At 34.3% G+C, this 14,321-nt stretch overlaps 2 protein-coding genes across 2 annotated transcripts in view; both read left to right on the top strand.

Moving 5' to 3' along the window:
• The window catches only part of LOC150094376 (T-box protein 2-like), a 46,202-nt gene extending 44,551 nt beyond the window's left edge, over positions 1-1,651 (top strand). Inside the window, exon 6 of the mRNA XM_090412456.1 lies at positions 982-1,651. Coding sequence (XP_090268582.1) covers positions 982-1,559 — 578 coding nt within the window. The 3' untranslated portion in view covers positions 1,560-1,651. The remainder of the gene's footprint in view (positions 1-981) is intronic.
• A 2,497-nt stretch (positions 1,652-4,148) lies between these two features.
• Positions 4,149-14,321, top strand: part of LOC150094375 (hexokinase-2-like) — a 39,773-nt gene continuing 29,600 nt past the window's right edge. Inside the window, exon 1 of the mRNA XM_090411856.1 lies at positions 4,149-4,276. Coding sequence (XP_090267982.1) covers positions 4,196-4,276 — 81 coding nt within the window. The 5' untranslated portion in view covers positions 4,149-4,195. The remainder of the gene's footprint in view (positions 4,277-14,321) is intronic.

Below are 14,321 nucleotides of genomic sequence, written 5' to 3'. Positions count from 1 at the left end.
TGAACCTTTCATGGATAATTTTATGTATTTGTCATTGGATAACAAGCTTATTTAGATATGTGTAAGGGGAGAATAAATGATATGGAGGTCAATAGTTTCATTAACATTAAGATACAAGTATAATGCAGCAGAGGAAGCGCCTTCGTACTCAAGTTAGAAGAATAACGCGACACGAGTCATTTTTCATTAGAAAAAGCTAGATTCGATTTTCGTCGCTGACGTGAGAAAACTTTCTCTAAAATAAGACCTTCTCCAACGATGAGTTATTCAGTCTCATACAACAGCCACAACATGTTTCTTTCTGAATAACTTTAGTTTCTGTGAGCCAAAGAAACCTGTTTCAGGATATACAAGTCGGTATATAATTGGTCTGCAAGATTGCTTTAAGGCTGGATTATGATTTGTGGATAGTTAAAATTAGATTTGAATTTGGAAGCTAAAAATGCCGGAAATCTGACGATAAGGTCATAAAATGTCAATCTTGAAAAGATATATTTTAGCTTTGCTGTTCAAAATTTTTATGTGCAACTTAACATGAAGCTAGAACCCTCGTTTCTAGTTAGTCCTACCTAGTTCAAACTCAAAGTTACAGTTTTAACTAGGCAGGACTATGATGTGAGCTGCCTAGTTCCATCCTGCTGTAGGATGTAACTCTCTATATAATAACAAGCCAGTTGTTGGTGAGGGATCCAACAAAAATTCTCATCAAAAGCTTCTTACCAAGAGGGCAAAAATGTTTGGACTTCCCGTTATATTGCACATGTACCGTAATTATTTTAATCTGGATGTTTTCTTCTTATCCAACTATCATTTACTTCCAAAACAGTCCCTCCCCCCGGTCAAGAGTTCTTGTGATATCGTCTTTCAATATTCTTAGTAATTATTTTTCATTCCTGTTGATCAAATATATATTTTTATTTATACCTTCAAAGTAGTTTTACTATTTAAAATAATTTTGATTTTGTTTATACTTTTTTTTAGATATTACAGATGAAAAAATTTCAGAAACAGCTGCAAAGAAAGTTCCATTCATTTCTTTACATCCTAGTAACTGCAGTTATTTAGATATGAGTACAATTGAAAGCCCCAAATCATCGTCCATATTGGAAGAATGGAATCAAGCCCCATCTGTACAAGAATATAGTTATTCTTCACTGAGTATCCCTTGTTCCCCAAACACTTCTGACTTTCATTCGTTGGAATCTCCGTCTTCTAGTCATTCATCTATCTTCAGCAACAGTGACCCGCCGCCACCTATTCCTTCTATCACTCCTCTGCAAAACATGAGTCCAGTCGTTGATTATTATGCCAACAGCGAGATTCATTCTTCAACATTTTCAAGTTATACCCCTCGTTTGGATTCATTCCAATCAACATTCGACAGAAATTATGTTCCTCACGTGAAACACATGGACATCTCTCCAAGTGAAGAACTTCCCAGTATTCCAGAGTTTCTCACAACGTCATTAAGTGAATGTGAAAATTTTAGTGAATTTTATAATGCCCAAGCTGATTCTGCTTCATTGTATGCATCATATTATAAGGACCCCTTCAGTTAATAGTTTAAGCTAGAGCCAGCTTGTTATTTGATCAAGATATAATGGATGGACATTTGTACATATGGAAAGCCATGAAGCATGACTTTCTGTTATTTAATTTTACTCAATATATGTGCTTGTTGTGTTTGTGTGGTGTGAAATAATTTGATTTTAAGATTAAAATTCAAATGAGGTTTTGTTTCACTTTAAATTTAAATAATAATAATAACAAAGCACAAGTTTCCTCATGAACATTCATCAATAGTACAAACGATGCTAATTTATTCAGATAATGGGGGATGGGAGTTAAACTTCTGTAAATAAAATAAGATAACAACCGGAATAAAATATTTACTAAAAAATGCAGTCCAGTATACATGTTTCAGACGATTAAAATGGATGCTAAAACTTTCCCACCCTCATTATAATGAAGCGATTATAACGTAATTTAGCAGTCCATAATGCAGTCAGATATTGCGTTTTTAAAAAGATGAAATATTTCATAAATCGCATAATTATGCAAAATAACGTCTCTGATATATACAAACTACGTGTTTTGCACGTAGGCTCTGTGTATGTCAGAAATGTTAACCAGCAATCATAAAAGGATCTCAGTATTAATATGTTTAATGTTAGATTCCCCGAGACTAATTCTTTCTGCAGTGAAGAAAGGAAATGATCCTATAATAGCATAATTTTCTCTGTGTGTGCATCCTGAACATGTATTAAATATTAATAAGTCTTAGACCAGTGTTTCTCAAAGCGTGGTACGCGGACCCCCGGGGGTCCGCGAAAGGCCTTCAGGGGGATCCGTGGCAATTTTCGGCTATGCATCATTAACGCATGGAATAAAATTTAAGTTTGAGATCGTAAAACGTTCCTATTGTATCACTGAATAAGGTACAGAGACATCTGCAGGCTGTGTAATATGTTTCTCAACAAATAGTGCAATTAGAGAACTGGGATAACTACTAATTAATGATCGCATGACCCCTCCCACATAAAATGCTATATAGTAGACAATCAAAGCCATATGGTGCACCGGCAACATGTGGTTTTGTTTGAGTGAACGTGTTAAAACTAAGGAATTCGGTTGAAGAGAATTAGCATTTCAACTGAACTGTCGGCTTGCCTTTGTCAATTAGTAGCGCGATCCTTTGTTAATACCGCACCAATCATATGAACGTCTTCATAGCTGCTTTATCTTTACTGGCCTACCATTGCTGTCTGTTTCGAGTTCTGCTTTCACTAGCCATTTGTTGAAGGACTGTTCGTTAAATACGGTAATTTTTTTTAGCTTTCAAATTCTTAAGTATGGATCACTGGTTAAAGACTGGATTTTTAAAATGCGCAAAAGAGAGGAACATAGTAGATACAAGTAGCTGTCAGCAACAAGAAAATGTTGATATTGTATCTGGATCAAGTGAAATTGACAGTGTGTGTCGTCTGACATCTCTAAAGAACCAACTAGGAAGAAGATGAGAAAACTTCGTAAGTACGATATAAATTACTTGAAATGTGGATTTTCATGGACGGTAAATGAAGAGGAACCTATTCCATTATGTCAATTAGAATATTAGACTCAGTCAATTAGCATACCTGGCAGATATATTTACTGTATTAAATAGTCTTCATTTATCTTTACAAGGCAAGGAAATTTCTATATTTCATGTCCAAGATAAAGTGAACGCCACGTTTGCAAAAATGAAGTTATGGCAAAAGCGGGTTGGTAATGGAGAATTTGACGCGTTTCCATCGTTTCATGAATTGCTCACAAGTTCAAATAAACAAATTGATGATGTGAAAATTACTATCATGCAGCATTTAAAAAGCTTACAAATGAATCTAGAAAAGTATTTCCCTGAATTGGGCATTAAAATTGAGTGGATAAAAGAAGAACAACTTTTAGAACTAGCTTCTGATGGTTTCCTAAAAAATAAATACAGCGAGAATACGTTATCATCATTTTGGGTACAAATACAGAATGAATTTCCTGAATTAACAGATAAAGCTCTAAGGTTCATTTTTCTATTTCCAAGTTCATATCTGTGCGAAGTTGGATTTTCGGCCCTTGTAGATATTAAGACGAAGAAGAGGAATCGCATTATAGATGTCGAACCGCATCTGAGATTGAAATTAACAACTATAGAGCCAAATTTTGCTGAAATTTTATTTCACCATAGGCAATTTCACTCCTCTCATTGATAAATTATTTCAAGTAAGTAAACTTTATAGTATCTTTATAAAGTTTGTTCTAGTAAAAAAAATCATATTTTTTGTTTATATGAACATATAAATTCAAATAAAATAGATATTTAATTTTTTAATATTTTAAATTAATTTATTAATTTTAATTTATTCGTTTTAATTAATTTATTTTTAATTTAGTAATTTATTTTTTAATTAATTAATTAGGGGGTACTTGGTAATAATAAAAATTTAAGAAGGGGTCCGCGGATATCTGAAGTTTGAGAAACACTGTCTTAGACCAAAAGACAATGAAAATATTTCATTATGCTAGTTTATTCTTTTACCACGAGAGGGCACGTTAGTGTGTAATTTCTGATAATAATAACACGTGTCTTTTATTGAATAACTTCCTGGTATTGATGGTGTTACAAAACGAGATATTAAAGTATTTTATAGACATTTACGTTATGGAGTTATCTGTGAAAATGGCACATTCAGAGTTTCATTCGCCAAAATTACATCTTAAGGATACAAAGAAGAAAAGAGCAGTAAGTGATAATTTTTTACAATATTCTGTTCAATTTCATTTTATCTCTATGCATAAATTTAATGTAACCTTGACTTACATAAACCGACTTGCGCAATCAGTCAATAAAGAGTTTTTTTTTTGTTTGGTTTTTTTTGCAAGCAGATAAAGCTGTTAATTCTTCCAGTAATAACTCTTTATACTCGTGTATGGGGATTTCTAAGCATGAAGGAAATAATCAAGTAACCTTGAAACGTGGCGGGAGAACACAACGAATTTCAGGTAACTTTCTACGCTGCTATGTAGTAGCACCCGAGGCAGAAATTTAACACCACTGAATATTGCAGTGCGCACGCACATTTACTCGATGACAGCGGTCTTATCCATCGCACACTCGGGTGAAGCGTGCGATAGGCAGATTGCATCATATTTAAATTCAAATTTGGGCTACATAAATGGTTTTTGCACATCATAATTGAACTTTTTTTTTTCAGCAGTTTTTTTCATATATAAGCGAATCAAATGTACCCCGTATCTTTCCCAAAAATTAAAATGATATGTGCAAAACACATTACAGCCAATACTATTCCTGATTTTGGAATACCTCCTTGACCACACGGTCAGTGAATGTTTTCACATTTAAATGTCCTTCTCATGCATTACTGCTATCTCGTACAATTTCGAGAAAGAGAGAGAGAGATAGAATTAAAGATTTTAAAAAAATGCATAGTTTTAATTACCATTTCAACGACAACAGGACTGTTTTTATTCGATATGCGGTTTTACACATCAGTAAAACCTGGACCTTCCAAACACCACAAATCCGGAGTGTGGAAGCCTGTGTCATGTGATTTTACAAATGCTCAAGTTTACAAATCCGAATCTAGAATGGCTATTTATGGCCTCTGCCGAAGATCAACACATACCACCAGAACGAATCCGAAGAACTTGTTGTACATCTTCCTATGGCAACCAGATCAGTCAGCAACACTTTTGGTTTTTAAAATTGCATTCTCAAATATTTTGAGAAATGCAATAATATAAATAAAATGGTACGATATTTGCAGGCACTAGCAAACCGGAGAAACAGGGATGATATGATTGACACTTACGAATTTCTGAAAGGATCATACAGGATTTCAATTGATGGGATTTTTCAATTTATGGAGGGTGGGGAAAGGACGAGAGGGCATCCTTGGAAGCTGAGAATGAAAGGCGCTAAGAAGGGAGTGAGGATTAGATTTTTCTCTCAGAGGGTGGTGCGTGGTTGGAATGGATTGCCATTGGATGGTGTGAGTGCAAGCAGTGTGATTGAATTCAGGAATAAGTATGATTGCTGGTATGTGTGTAGTATGGTCTCCCTCGATGAGTCCCTGACTCCCTGGAGATCTCTCTTAATAATCTCTGGAGATAAGAGAGATCATAAATCTTGAAACAAGTTTTATTTATTTACTTATTTTGAATGAAAATAGAAATGACCATCCTCAAATTTTAAAAAGTCAAACTAATCTCTGTAGAGCCTTAAACATTTCTGAAAGAGCCGCTGCTTATCGATTCCTGAACTTGAAGATCAGGATCGATTGCATTTGTTTGTAAGCGCGAGAAGAAGGCTTAAAAAAAAAAAAAAAACATTATTGCTCAACTTGAATGCAATTCATTTCAGATAGCTTGTTTCTTCAAACTAACACTACTGCTTAAAGGCGAAAACGAAACCAATTGCTCTGGAAGATAACATATTACTGTTAAAGCATTTCGAAAGTGGAATGTCTATTAAAGATGTTATTAAAAAGCACAAAAGTACTAAATTAAATACACTTTTACCTAGTACACTTTTACAAATACACAAATCTTTATCATAATTAACGCTCCATACTTATTTGAAAACGAATGCTCGTTTTGAATCAAAATATAACGAGCATTTTGTGGACAGCAAGTTCCTTATAGAAACCTTCAAGATTTTAACTACTTTAGAATTTTTTTGTTTGAAAAATAAACTTTCTATTATATTTATCTTTGAATTTTCAGAATCTGGAAGCTCCGAAATCTGAACTAATTTCTTCAGTCTACAGAGTATCTGGAAGTGAAGATTTTGCAGTACGTTTAGCCTCATATCCAGAAATGAATTCCAAACCAAGTACGTCTCATCAAGAGTTAATGCACTTAATGAAAACTGGTTATTGCGATCTTGTCGACGACCGGTTGGACTGGCTAATTGTTTAGCACGACTAGTAGGAAAACTGGTCGATGAATCGTCTAGCGGCTCTTGCAATATGAACTATTCCCAGGCTCTCTGAGATTTCGTAGCGCATTCGCGAGAACTACGCGACATTTGTCTTTCGGTTTAGAAAGATCTAGGTTCGATTGTTTTCAAGAATGAGGAACCTTTCAAGAAGGCTTTCAGCTGATGCGAGTTAGTAAGCCTCGTACGGAGGCGAATGATTTTTTTTATAGAAATCTCAGTTTTCATCCCACATAATAGACAGATCGGCCGGATAATACAGGGTGTTTCAAATGACACCATCTTCTCATTAACTAGCGGCTGGGGGGTTCGAATCTCACCGTGGGCATGGATGCTTGTGGTTGTCTGTGAAAATACTAGTGGTCATCGTCGCCGGTAGATGGCGTTGGTTCGCCCACAGATTAGAGATCCTTCGACACTTCTGCGCTTCTCACAAAAAAAGGAGAATCCATTCCGATAATAGGGTGATCAGTCCGTATTGTGGGATGAGTTGTTTATTATTACCAACGTCGGAAAATTTTATGATTATTGTAGTTAACTATGTTGCTTGTATAAACAACTGTTGGCGACCAATTCGTACGTCCTTCATTTCTTTCCCCCATTCAGCATGAATCGACTATTCTTGGAAAGTTTCCAAGTGGAGATATCTAAAGCGTGGGCATATTATAGTTGGGTTTTCATCCAACGTAATAATAATTATTATTTTTAACCCCTTTTGGTAATTTCAAACTTTGTAAAATAATCCTCCTAATATTTCGGTTCGTTTTTTAACAATACCGTCATATAGCTTCATTGAAAATAATCAGCGATGAATAATAAATAAATAAAACCAGTCGATTTAATTCATTGAAAAATGAAGGCTATTCCTCTTTATTTTTAAGGGAATTTTGAAATTAATTCCGAAGCCATATAAAATCAGCAGCTGGTAATACATAATGAGAATATTAAAGATCAATCTTTTAATCCCCCCAAAAAGTGACACTTAAAGTTTCGAATTTTACCAGAGAGTTTATGAGAATATAACCTTCGGCATAGGAGTTACCTTGGCTTTCTCTACTTAAAAGACATGTACTCTACCCAGGAGCTTGTATCGTCTTTATATTATATTAGTGCATTAACTAGGTAGTAAGCAAATAGTCTTGACAGAGGGCAAAACCCTTTGTTCAATAGCATTGAAGTTCCATTTCAGAGTGTGTGTGTGTGTGTGTGTATATATATATATACAGTAAAACCCCTTTTTTACACTTTTCAGGGGACTGATGGAAAAAAGTGCAAATAGCAGGAAATGTAAAAAAAAAACATTTAATAAAAGGCTAAAAGATGACTTACTGCTAGTATGTGAGTCTACATACTAGATTACAAAATTTAATAACTGAAAATAAATGAATTTACAATGTACTTACATTTATCTATTTAAAAAAATCTTTAATTGCTGATTTTTTTGCTTTTCGTTTTTTTTTTTTTTTTTTTTTTTTTTGACTTAGCGCCAGGTTGCTTTGCATCGAGTTCAATGCTTGACCTGTTTTTTACTATCCTGTTCAAAGTGGACACGGAGAGTCCAAGATCTTATGCTAAATGCACACGTGTTTCGGCATGCCAATTTACACGTCGCAGAATTGCCATCCCCTCTACCGAAATACATTTTCTGTCTTTTTTTCTCCATATTACTAACATGGATAATCCACCACCGCAAAGCAACTTTCACACGCTAAATTACGTTGCAGAAATTCTGCAATATCAATTCGTACTGTGATTGAAAAATCACGGTATCGCTCATCACTACAGTACTGCTGCATGTGCGCAAACCACCGTGATGGCGGAAACGAAACTACAGCCGATAGCAACGCCACCTGAGAACTGAAATGCGCAGATTTCCGCTGAAATCGATTCGAAAATCGGTATTGCCATGGGGAAAAAAAAAAACGCAAATCACGGAAAATAATGTCCACGTCAAGTTGTTAATGGCGGGAAAACAATACATCGTGAGAATAGGGACCAACTGAAAATGACGTAAATTGCAGGAAAACGTAAATTGCGGGAACGTAAAAACGGAGTTTTACTGTATAATATTACCGAGAGTTCACTTCTGAAGAATATAACTCTGAATGTTTGGACTTGTATGCTACTGAACAGAGGAATTTTGCCCTCTTTGGTTTCTGCAGGGATCTCTGATGAGAACCAACCGTTCGGAATACAGTACGGGTGAAGCCTAATTACTGCACTAATAAATGGCGAATATTCAGTCTCTTGGTAGAGTCCGTGTCTTTTGAGTAGAACAAACCAAAGTAATTCTTATATTCTCATAATTTTTTTAAAATTTTATTTTAAGTTATGAGAAGTTTAAGAATATTTTAAATATGCTCATTATCTTATTATCTGAAACTGGTCTTCACATATAAATGATATCAGTGGTTGTCATCATTAATGGTCTCTAGAACCTTGCTCTAGAGACCAAACAAGGAACTTTTTCAAACCACTTATAAATGAGGCAGTGGTCTCACACCTGGCGATAAAATTCATCCCCCCCCAATATTAATCAGTTATTGTAGTTGTAAAAATTCATATCGATATTTTCAAGCAAAAACTTCGTACAATATATGTTCTGGTGGAGAGAGACGAATTACATAGTTCGAGTTACTACCGAATCAACTAAGGCTATTAAGTCTATATATATGTATTATCTTTCTTTGGTCTGTGTACTCGACTACTCTGTTAAATGAAAAAAAATCAAGTCACTTGATAGGAGAGGGCGTGCTGGTAATTATGACGTAAACAAACACAGCGTGAGATTAGAACCGGCATTGTCGTACTGATTGGTAGCAAAGAGAAAAAAAAATCGTATCCCAGAAATGAAATACTGAATACCGAACTTTCACAAGCGTTGCTCCCTTTCTTTGTTGTGAGGATTATACAGCCCCCTGTGCTGACTGCTATTTACGAAATGATATATCTCTGTGTGTGTGGCTTCCACCCACAAAAGGATTTTGTAAACCTCTATTACATTCATAGCGTGGGTGGGCTAAGAGGGTTAAGTATTTTTTGTATTAAGAATGTTTGTATTTTTATTTTTTACATATTCTGGAAATCAAACATGGACCTTTTTCAAGCCACTTTAGGCTTCCACTAAATGAGGCAGTGGTCTCACATCGGTGGTCAACTTTGTTCAGGAGATGAAAGATGCGACAACTAGATGTAATGAACATAAAAGGTATTCTGCTACTATTTCTGTGATGATAATAAACCATCATCAATAATAATAAATAAGCGTGATACTCATTAATTTTTATTCATTCCCAGAAAATATATTTGAGGTAGAACAAAACAAAGCAAACGAAAAAAAAAAAAACGAACAAAAAACTTAAGTCTTGAAGGATTTGATTCTGAATTTGTTTAAATTATAATGTCAATTAAGGCGAGTTTTATTGTTTGTACGAATGTACGAAGAAATTAGCTTACAACTTGTCATTCTTTCTTTCACTAGTTCGACGCTGTTATAAGTATTAAATTATCTTGTAACATGAATTTCAGTTGTTTTATTATTATTATTTCTCTGTGTGTCTCACAATGCTGTTCCAGGATGAAGCTTACTCAATCTACCGTGAAGAGAGGAGAAATTCCTTTTATCTTGTGTGGTATTGAGATGCAGTAATTTATTAATGCCTTGCATAGTTTTTTTTTTTTTTTAAATATGTTTTGAGAGTCTAGAAGGCCATTCTCTTTCTTTAAATAAGTAGTTTGCAGGCGTGTATTTTTTTGACCCATGCTTCCTTGACTGAGTAGTTTCATAGTACATCACTTCCCTTGGAAAGAGTTCAAGGATTTGTTGTTGTACAAGTCGGCTGGTAATTAGATGGATTTTAGCACTGGCGCTGGCAATCTAAGATTGGAACAATTTGTGAACTATTGATCATCCAGGCAGCCGGTTTGTTTGATAGAGAAATAAACAGGATGGACTAATTCATAGATCAATCGCCAATGGTGATGACTAGACGAACTTATGTTTCAACCCTTGTGTGGGACTATTCATAAGGCTGACCACGTTATACTGTTTAGCAGGTTACCAGGACTAATGCTCGAAAGAAAGAAAACAATACTAGTTATAACTACAGTAGTGAAATATCGATTGATCAATCCGCTAACGCCTTTTATGCCCTATAGACAGGCATTTTAGTCCTATCTAATTTTTGGAGCTGAGGGGGAAAGTTAAAACTCCATCTGCATCCAGTCAGAGATAGCTAGCCTATCACTATCACTAATTATAAACGGCATCCAAGAAGAGAGGGAGGGGGGGTTAACACAGTATATTATCTGAAATAACGTAGTTTCTACGGTCAAGTTTATTAAGTTACGGTACGAAAAATTCTAATTTCCGGTGGGAAAAACCCGCTTGCCTGTGCCAGAAATCGACTGTCGAATGAAGGGTTAGAAAAAGTTCGTATAGTCAGTCACTAGGTTCAACTCGGAATGGTTTTCTTCAAGAGCCCTCGCGCTATGGATGCGAATGTCACTTACACAGCGCTAACAGACCTTATAGTGAAATATAGACATAATTGATCTTACTGATACGAGTTGTTTCCCTCTGTCAAGATTTCACTATTGCAAAGTTAGCGACATTTTCGGAGTCTCTGCAGTGCCTTTTGAATATCATAGCGGCTCGGGATGGAGTCCTCACTAGGATTTCCAAATTCCCGACATATTTTAATCTTTGAGAATCAAATACGGGAAATGGCAATTCCCTAAATTTTTATTTCTTTCATTTAATATTCGCAGTTTTTATTAAACGAATTTTTCTGTTTACTCTAGCGATAAAACGCTATAATAATGGACTATATATTTTAGTATATGGAGAGAAAAAAAAAAGTAAACTTTAATTATTATTATGATCATCATCATACCCCATGGAGTCAAGTGACTCATCGCGAAAGGCCCCACTGTTATACACACAGTTTATCATACCTTGCCTTAAATATATTCCCCGTTTCTGCCACTCACAGGCTATGCATTTTCTTAGTAACTTATGTCTCAATCATATCTCTCCTCCTTCTATCCATTAGTCTCTGCAATTAGCATTTCCTCAATCTGTCTTCATACTCAATATCCAGAAACCACATTAGTCAATCGTCACTGGACCCTTTTCAATATCTCCTCTATATCCTCTCCTACTGTATAATCAAAGCTTTATACAGTAGAACCATAACATCCTTACTTGGACACGTCGGTATCCTCCACATCATTGCCATAATCCTTCCTCTGTTTTCACGGTTCTAGCAAATATATCCCCAAACGTTTAGGTCCTTATCTACAATCACTCCGAGATCCCTCATTTCCTCCAAGATATATATATATATATATTTTTTTTTTTTTCTTTCGTTATATATGTCTTTGTTGAAAAACATGGAGTTTTATCACTAGAGCCAAGTACAGTGTATACATGTTTGGATAAAATATCAAAATTATGGTAAAATTTTTTTTAAAAAAATTAAACATTAAAAATATTGTTTATTATCAATAATATTATACAGTTTAGTATAATTCAAAATTACTTAAAAATAAAATATATTCTTGTTTTGATTCATGAAAAAATATTATTTATTATCGATAAAATTATACAGTTTAGTATAATTCAAAATTACTTAAAAATAAAATATATTCTTGTTTTGATTCATGAAAAAATATTATTTATTATCGATAAAATTATACAGTTTAGTATAATTCAAAATTACTTAAAAATAAAATTCATTATCATAACCCCAATAATGTTCAAAAATAAAAACTATAACAAATATTATGTCTTTAATTGTAATGTCCAAATATTTAAATTTAAAGAGGTCGAGTAAACGCGATAAGCACTACGAACACTCTACTACTGGCGCAAACTGCATATAAACAACAGTGGAACTGCGCGACGAACAGTGCCGTATTACGCTAATAGCTCGCATCTCACTATGACGTGCATATATATATATATGCTTGCACGCGTAGCAATATGACACTGTGGTAAACACGGTGCTGTTAGCGTCCTTCGCCCTCCTAAGTGCTACAAGATGGATTTTTATTATTTTTTATACAAAATAAGAGAATTGTATAGGATTGCTGATGATAAAATTAAATATTACAAGCAAATATAAATAAATTAATAAATATATTTATATATCGAGAAAAATTGGGGGCGCTGCAGTTCTGCAGTGCCTATGCACGAGCCGCCCCTGTTTATAATTATTATGCCCGCGCGGTTAGCCTAGTGGCTGTGCTTTTCGCAACCATATGCCTGGGGAACGAGTGCCCTAGGTTCGATTCTCGTCGGAGACGTGAGGAGCTTAAGGATCTTCCTCATCCATAGCCAAGTTAGCCAGTCTTGGGCGTGGACAATAGCTTATCCCTAGTTTATCCTGGGGGTTTTCATCCCGCAAAGCAGGCAAACCGGCCTTGAGAACTCAACACCACCACGGACATAAGATACACCGAAGCGTAGGGCTGACCACCTTATCCTGTGAACAGTTTGAGATCCGATGGTTAATTAAGTCTCGACACCGCAAGGTCAAAGAGGGGAAAAGGAAAATGAGATGAGATATTTAATGTTAAGATAGAATTTTTTGAAAACACAACGCCTTAATGGCTCAGTCGAAAAGTCTGTATCTTTGTTTAGTTACGAATCAGCTTGAAGTAGAAAATTTCATTCATTTGGGGTTGGCTTAGATCAAATTGTTAAGTGTATCTAAGAGAATTTTAGGGTTCAGTTTCATTATACTTGTCGCTTCATATAAATTCATTTTACTTCATTGATTGATACTGTAATTCATTGTTAAATGAATATACTTCATTTAATTTGAGTTGGATTTGATTTTGTCTCTAAAATGAATAATATATTCATTTTAATACATTCATTTCTCGCTGTCTCTGTTTTTAAATCCGCTTCTAATTCTTCAAGATTATCATTTTCCATTTCTATGTTCGTATTATTTTCTGTTTTAAACTTCTACAAAAGTACACTTTTCTTTAAAAATTTCTTCTGTTATCGATTTCATGATTTCATTTTTATTTGGATAACACAAAAATCTTAATTAACCTTGTTTAAGCAATAGATAATACTAAGTAAGACTTTGCTTTTAAAAAAGCTGCTCTTTAATTTCTTTCAAAAGTTTTTTACTCAAAACAGAACTTTGTTTTTATGAATTACGAAATAGGAATCGAAAAATTCCTTCATTTGTTAATAGATTTGCTTCATGATTGCTTAGTGCTTCAACTGAATATTTCAGCAAATTTTGAATACTCGTCCTTCCATAGATAAGAGCACTTTTCTTAAAAATCTGCCAGTCATGACGTATTACTAGGTTTTAAACAGCCCAAAATAACTATTTTTTATTTTTTGTTGGAGGGTATTTACACAATTTAACAATTTTCTTATACTAGATATTGAAGAAAAAACATCATTTTATAAAACATATTCTACATTATTTCAAATCGAATTCGTTATGTTTCTTCATCGGCGTATTTACAACATTATCATTAACTTCGCTTTCGCTTACTATCATTACTCCATCTTTAGATGTTTTGATATAAAACCCTTATCACAGGAAGATGAAATGCTCGCTTGTAACCGAAGTGCTGAAAGACTGGCAAAAAATTTTCCATAACAGTAGCGCCATATATCTGTTTCCTAACAAATCTTGAAGAACACTAATTTTTCTTTAATTAAAGAATAGGCTTTTGTAGAGCAAGTACCATAAACTCTTATTAACTTCTTATTATCCCTTATGTAAACTGCAGGCCTATTTTAGAGTAACTTTCTAAAATAAAATCAGTTTACAATGATATTGATACAAATTTC

This window comes from Typopeltis vanoorti, chromosome 22 (assembly GCF_054136105.1).
Source record: "Typopeltis vanoorti isolate ZY-2024b chromosome 22, IOZ_Tvanoo_1.0, whole genome shotgun sequence".
NCBI lineage: Eukaryota > Metazoa > Arthropoda > Arachnida > Uropygi > Thelyphonidae > Typopeltis > Typopeltis vanoorti.
This window is presented reverse-complemented; position numbering and strand designations above follow the sequence as displayed.